Consider the following 7,816-nt stretch of genomic DNA (forward strand, 5'->3'; position numbering starts at 1 on the left):
ATTTTTAGTTGGTCAATTAATTTCTTTCTATTTTTGGTAGAGACGGGGTATCGCTCAGGCTGGTTTCGAACTCCTGACCTTGAGCGATCCGCCCGCCTCGGCCTCCCAAAGTGCTAGGATTACAGGCGTGAGCCACCGCGCCCGGCCTAAAAGAAGTACTTTTTAAAAAGCATGGTTTCACAGATATAGAAAAGATAATTTTACGCTTCGTATGGAACCAGAGAAGACCCCGTATAGCAAACTCAATCCTAGGCAATAAAAACAAAATAGGAGGTATCAATTTACCAGACTTCAAACTATACTACAAGACTATAGTCATTAAAACAGCTTTTTACTGGCACAAGAACAGGGACATTGACCAGTGGAACAGAACAGAGAACCCAGATATAAAACCATCCTCATATAGCCAACTAATCTTTGACAAAGCAGACAAAAACATACACTGGGAAAAAGAATCCTTATTCAATAAGTGGTGCTGGAAAAACTGGATAGCCACATGCAGAAGACTGAAACAAGACCCACACCTTTCACCTCTCACAAAAATCAACTCATGTTAGGTAACGGACTTGAACCTTAGGTGTGAAACTATTAGAATTCTAGAGGAAAATGTTGGAAATACCCTTCTAGACATTGGCCTAGGCAAAGAATTTATGAAGAAGACCCCAAAGGCAATCACAGCAGCAACAAAAATAAACAAATGGGACCTGATCAAATTAAAAAGCTTCTGCACAGCCAAAGAAACTGTCAAGAGAGCAGACAGACAACCCACAGAATGGGAGAAAATTTTTGCAAGCTATACATTTGATAAAGGGCTGATAACTAGAATCTATTTAGAACTCAGGAAAATTAGCAAGAAAAAAATCAAACAACCCTATCAAAGAATGGGCAAAGGACATGAACAGAAACTTCTCAAAAGAAGACAGAATAATGGCCAACAAACATATGAAAAAATGCTGAACATCTCTAATCATCAGGGAAATGCAAATCAAAACCACAATGAGATATCACTTAACTCCAGTGAGAATGGCCTTTATCAAAAAGTCCCTAAACAACAAATGCTGGCGTGGATGTGGAGAGAGAGGAACACTCCTACACTGCTGGTGGGACTGCAAACTAGTTCAACCTCTGTGGAAAGCAATATGGAGACACCACAAAATGATACAAATAGATCTACCATTTGATCCAGCAATTCCACTACTGGGCATCTACCCAAAAGATCAAAAGTCACTTTATGAAAAAGACACCTGCAGCACAGGCGCTGCAAAGCTGTGGAAACTGCACAAATTCACAACTGCAAGGCTGTGGAAACAACCCAAGTGCCCATCAATTCATGAGTGGATTAATAAAATGTGGTATATGTATACTATGGAATACTACTCAGCTTTAAGAAACAATGGTGATATAGCACCTCTCATCTATTCCTGGATACAGCTGGAATCCATTCTACTAAGTGAAGTATCTCAAGAATGGAAAAACAAGCACCACATTTACTCACCAGCAAATTGGTATTAACGGATCAACATATAAGTGGACATATAGGAGTAACATTTATCGGGTGTCAGGAGGGTGGAGGGGGGAGGAAGGGAGGGATATATACAACCTCAATGAGTAAAATGTGCAACATTTGGGGGATGGACATGCTTGAAGCTCTTACTCAAGGGGGGAGGGGGACATAGGCAATATATGTAACCTTAACACTTGTACCCCTATAATACACTAAAATTAAAAAAAAAAATCTATAATCCTTTAAAATCTGTCTTCCCTATCCACAACTGCTACCTGTTTATAGGCAGTGGAGTGCCCTTCACTGAGTCATGTGATAAATTAATGAACTGGGAAAACAATTAATTCACATTTAGTACACATAACTCAAAATGATAAAAAATGCTATTTTGTAAAGTGATATTTGAGTTCATTTAATTATATGATCATGTTTACATAAGCCTAGTAAAGGTATTAATGCTGATTATCAAATTAACAATTGAAAAGGATGTCTTATAACCTGCAAATAATTTATTAGTTATGGTTTTAAGGTATTATTATTTCTTTTCTCCTTCCAAAAATCCGATAGAAAAACACTAAAGCATCACCTACCACCTCGGACATGTAGCTCATCTCTCATTTCTTTACTAATTTGGGCTGGAGTAATATATTCCTTTCCATCAAGTGTGTGAACTACTTCTAGCTGTTTCTGAGTAATCAATTTATTCACAATCTCAATGCAGTTCCGCTCTGACAACCTGAGGGAAAGAAGAAGAGTTAAGTTTAAAACTGTACTTGACACACCAGTGCTCAATAAAATTGACACAACTTATGAAAACAGACTTTTAAAAAGTTTAAGAGTCACTAATTTCTACCTTACAAAATCTTTATTTTTCATTAGTATAACAATATTAAGTTAAAAATCTCTTGAGTAAGCAGGTTTGCATACACTTAAATCATTTACTTAATTGATATATATCACTCTATTACAAATATCAAGTTTGGTGTCTCCTCTAGGCCTGTTCCCAATCTGAATAGAAAATTAAGGACATATTATTTAGGTAGGGAAAAAAAAAAAACCTGCCTTACTTTTACTTCAATTTCCAGTTTAATCAGAATTTTCTTTTAAATTAAGTACATAATTGCCTCACTCATACACTTAGTCTGGAAGCAGGCAGGGGATCTGGCCTAGTAAAATCAGAACAGCTACTGTTAGTTACCCACGCACTTACTGTGCCCTAGTTTGCCATCAGTGCTACAAAATACAGTTCAAGGGACTGCTGTTTTCAGCCCAAAAGGAATAAAACAGGTAAGGAATAGTTAACGGATAAAAAGGCTTCTATTAATATTATATATATGTTCTGTAATATTAAAAAGTCGAGTTAGGGTCCTCCAGACACACCCCCGCCTAAGGTTAATGGGTTTGTAAAAAATGTCAGTGACCCAAAGGCCTAAAAATGACAGATGGGGTTCTGTTATGGTAGACAAAAAGGCAAAAAATTTTAAAGGGTCAACATACTATTTGCAAAGTACTGTATTTCGGGGTTAGTTTCTCCTTTCAAGCTCATTCTAGGTCAGGAAGTGTATAACAGACAAAATGCCACAGTGATTTCGTGGCCGGTGGACGAGGAAGGATCACAGGAACACTCAATACACTCAACAAAGACAGCCTGGAGTCACCAGCACCGCCATGGTCCGGGTGGGGAGCGCCAGCACCAAGCTGGGGCTGGGATGGGGGCTCTGGGGGGGTCACAGGATGCGGGCTTCCCCGCCAAGACCTGGACTCGGAACTGCGATCCAGGTTCGGGGCAGAGGGAGGATGTGGGAACGGTGACAGGGACTGAGAAGGGCCAGGGATCTAAGGTCCCGGATCCCGGCGTCTCCGCCCAAGGCCTAATCTGGGCTCCGCAAAGGGAGGGTCGGGTCGGGCACCTCTGAGTGGCCTCGGCGAACTGAGCCCGCTGGAAATCGGCAGCCAACCGCCTGATCTCTTCCCAGGCGTCCGCCATCTCGGCCCGACTCGCGGAGACGCGGAGGAACTGCAGACACGTCAGCCCAAAGGCGGCGGGAGGGGAGGAGAGGCTGGACGGGCAGCGCAGAGGGACAAGAGACTCCGCCCCCGACGCAGATACCAAACGCGCGGTTAAGTGCCGCAGCCCCGCCCACCCGCGCAGCAGCCCATTCCCTAGTGAGGCTAGCGGGGTGGGGGTGCCTAAGAGGGCGGTTCCGGGGCTCCTGAGGGGCTGCAGGCGGGATGAAGGAGAGGAAGTGCCGACTGAGTAAAGTCTTACTTCAGATCGTTGTTTGCATTATGCCTTATGTTTCCCCGGGGTAATAATCAAATTAACCACTTTTCTATTCTCCAGTTATTTTGGGGACGGGGGCGGAGACAAGATACACCTGTGCCTGCAACTAGCATCCTTTCTTCTCTAGCTATTATTAACTTTGAGTAGTCCCCTTTCTATAGGGAATCGTGCTAAATTTTACATGGGCCCAGAACGATGTTCTTTTTGGGAGACTCGTGGGGAACACTACTGAAGGTAATTACTACCTCCCCCCTTTTTTACAAAATGACTAAATTCGGGAATTATAAAGGCTGTGGAATTCCTTTCACGTGTTCTAGAGCCTTTCCTATTTTTCTTACGGGGAAGATTACCTCCATGAAATAATGAAATATAAACACAAGGTAATAAGCGTACATGGCTACAAATGACATGGGGAAAGCAAAGGGAACATTATTCTTCCCCACATTGAGATCAGTGAAGAGTAGATATTTACTCTGGAGTACCTTTTTTCTTTCCCATTTACTTTTATACTTAACTCATTTTTGAAAAAATATTTCTTCTAATCATATACCATATTGATAGTGTTGGTAAAGGGGGGTTATTTCATTTCATTTCCCATCTAATTATATTAATATTATTCTAGGTAACTCAAATGTGTTTGCCTATTAAAGTTCTCAGTTTTATTTAAGATGCAGAAAACTTAGTCATAAAACCTGTCACTAAGACTGCCACCCAAGAGCAACCTAAAAGCTAACACTAGACCAAGAGGTGAAACACCAGAAAGTCAGAGCTAACTTGAAAGATGACTCCGTGTCTTTTCTGTAATGCCTGTCTACTTCCTTGCTTCCCTTTCCCTCCCTATTATTTTGCAACTTATTCTTTCATGGTGTGCCATGAAATGAATAGAAGTATTCAATACACCTTTTTAACTCCTACAGTTATTGTATATGCTGTGTTCCCACAATTTTTTATTCAGATGACCCTAATAGCAAGTAAAATTATATTGTAATTTATTTAGTTATTTATTGCATCTCTCAATAATCTCTGAGCTCCTACAGGAACTCCTAAAAGCTCCTCAGCATTTAGCATGACAACTGGTACATAGTACCTGCTATATTTTATGAATGTTTGTTATATGAATAAGTCAGTGTAAATGTTTTGGTGGAGCATTATACTTTGGTATGATAGCACCATGCTAATGTTATTAACATTTACATTTATTCCTAACAAGGAAACCATAAGAATAATTCATGGTTATATTTTCTAGAGAATAGACCTGCTCTGTTCAGTATTGTAGTCATTAGCCATATGAACCTAAGTTTAAATTAATTAAGATTAAATAAAATTGAAAATTTATTCCATCAGCTGCACTAGGTACGTTTCAAGTGCTCAACAGTCACATGTGGCTTGGGGCTATCATATGGGACAGTATCGAAAAGCATTTGCATCTTTGCAGAAAATCTTACTGTACAGCTCCGGTCTAGACCTTTGATAAAGATGCACATTGTTCAGACTCTGAGGTCATGTGACTTGAACTAACTATCTCCACCTAGCAACCACATACTGCAACTGCGCTTTCAGTTATTTTGAATGACTAATAAGCATCTGAGTGGGAGATATTCCCGTGGCGGCCAATATCTGACATAGTAGAGGAACTTTAAGCAATATAGTATGTGACTAGTATAATGGTATTAATAAAAAACCCAAGTGGCTATTTAATAATAATTGGGAGATTCCTTTGAAGAATAAGCTTTGTGTAGACTTGGGAACTAGAGCTTCCATTCTCTACAAAATGTCCTAAAAGCTGCAGTTGTGCCTACAAAGTTAAGTTGAATTTTGATATATAGATGATGTGAAAAGGACCGATGGTGTCTTCAGCTATACTACGGCATGATTTGTGACACAATTCTCAGACTCATTTTTAAATATGAAGGGTAATAAAATATTTAAACATCTGCAATGTGTATTTATGGCTTCACTGATATGATATCAAATGTGATCCTCTAAAGTTCCTCCAAGATAAGCTTTTTAAAAAATAAAATTTGCAGCATTTCTTCTTGTTCACTAGGAAAATAAACCAGTAGAATTTGAAGTAATTTCCTCAGCTTAACCAGGAAAATATGAAACAACTGCAAATGGGTATTATCAAACAAATCAGTATTTACTATTTGTTATATAGGGAAATTACAAAGGCATAGTGTTAATTACATCACTGATATTATCCTATTGTAGTTAAAGATTTAGAATTCCTCTAATCTCATCATCAAAAATGGTAGTGAAAACCTATATTTAGAAGGTATCAATGCCTTAGGAAAATATGATGATTCATGGGGTGGAAAGGCCATTGAAAAGGATAAAAGTAATCAGAGAAGCAAGAGAGTATAAAAGAAGAAATATTTAACATTATTTCTACAGAGTAACGAGAATGAAATAAATGCAGGACCACTAGCTATTATAGCAGAGAGATTGTGAATTTTAAGATGGGATTTTTTCCCTGTCATTGTTGCCATAGAAGTCAGATTGTAGGAATGTAAAGAAGACATATTAATCAGGATTCTCTAGAGAAACAGAACAGGAGATTTTATATGCACATACACACACATATATACACACACATATACATAGAGAGATAGAAAGGGAGAGTGCTTATTTATAGTAATTGGCTCATGTGATTATGGAGGCTAAGAAGTCCCATGATCTGTAAGCTGGAGAATCATAGAAGCTGGTGGTAGAATTTAGTCTGAGTTTGAATGTCTGAGAACCAAGGGAGCTGATGGTGTAAATCTCAGTCCAAGTCCGAAGGCCCGAGAACCAAGAATGCTGATGTCCCAGGGCAGAGGATGGATGTCCAAGCTCAAGCAGAAGTAAATTCAACCTTCCTCTTGCTCTTTGTTCCATTGAGGCATTAAGAGGTTGGATGATGTCCACCTGCATTGGGGAGGGCATCTTTTTTACTCAGTCTACCAATTCAAATGCTAATCTCTTCTGGAAACACCTTCACAAACATAACCAGAAATAATATTTTACCAGCTATTTGGGTATCCTTTATCTCAGGCTAACTGACACATAAAATTAACATTGCAGAAGGACTAGCTCATGAACAACTAAGAATAATGGAAGCTTAGAACAAAGGTAGACCTAATCAGGTATTAAGTTGGAAGAAGATAAATTAATGAAAAGAAAGATTATGATAGTGTTGAAGAGGAAGGCAGCAAGATCCTCAGGGATCATAGAATCATAGAGTCATAAAATATTAGGCCAGGAAAGGCTCTTCAAATTATCTATGCTAATGTCTTACCTAACACAGGAATAATTTCTCTGAAGATTATTTAGTTTTTGCTTGAACCCTTAAAGTGATGAAGTGTTTTTTTTCTTTGCAAGGTAGATGAATCTGTTTTTGGACAGATCTAACTGTTAAAAATCCCTTCCTTACACTACTATAGCAAGATCTGTTTCCCTGTAGCTTCCTTATGTTTTCTTGGGTGGTAAACAGAATGACTCTAATATATCTTTCCCATGACAGCTCTCCAAATATCAGAAGCATGTCCTTCCTGTTTTCTTTTTCCAAAATAAACATCCAGATACTTCAATTCTCATGGCAAGATTTCGGGATCTTTTAATATTCTGGCTACCCAATCAGAATGAAGTTGTTGAACTCTAGTTTGCCAATCTCAGTTTTAGAAAGTGATGCTCAGAAGAAATTTAGTATTTTACACATAATCTGACTGGAGCATATGACAGTGAGATTAATTTTACTAGATATTTATCTGTTAGTTGGACTCTTGGTTTAAATTGAGCCAGTAATGAACTGTATCTGGCTTGTATTTGTCTAAATTGCTATGAAATTAGGTTTAGTCTCTTTTGTACCTGAACAAATTAATTTTATTTGATAAATTTCACCTCATTAATTTTGAACCATCATTTCATTTTATTCATTCATTCTTTCAACAAATACTTTTTGAGGTCTGCCATGTGGCATTCTTTTTGCTATGCCCTGGGGTTACCATAAAGAACAAGTTCTTCTAGCTAGTTGAGATTATTTCAAAAAT

General features: G+C 38.5%; 1 protein-coding gene across 2 annotated transcripts in view; it reads right to left on the bottom strand.

The window, feature by feature from the left end:
* The window catches only part of UFL1 (UFM1 specific ligase 1), a 31,589-nt gene extending 28,024 nt beyond the window's left edge, over window positions 1-3,565 (bottom strand). The window contains exons 1-2 of one of the 2 annotated variants that reach the window (XM_012769444.3): window positions 3,415-3,565; window positions 2,095-2,240 (exon numbers count right to left, since the gene is read on the bottom strand). In XM_012769444.3, coding sequence (XP_012624898.1) covers window positions 2,095-2,240; window positions 3,415-3,491 — 223 coding nt within the window. In that variant the 5' untranslated portion in view covers window positions 3,492-3,565. Of the gene's footprint in view, window positions 1-2,094; window positions 2,241-3,001; window positions 3,369-3,414 lie in introns of those variants that run through there. The other variant, XM_076003107.1, reaches the window with a different exon arrangement.
* Between the last annotated feature and the right edge of the window lie 4,251 nt (window positions 3,566-7,816).

This window comes from Microcebus murinus, chromosome 5 (assembly GCF_040939455.1).
Source record: "Microcebus murinus isolate Inina chromosome 5, M.murinus_Inina_mat1.0, whole genome shotgun sequence".
NCBI classification, from domain to species: Eukaryota; Metazoa; Chordata; class Mammalia; order Primates; family Cheirogaleidae; genus Microcebus; species Microcebus murinus.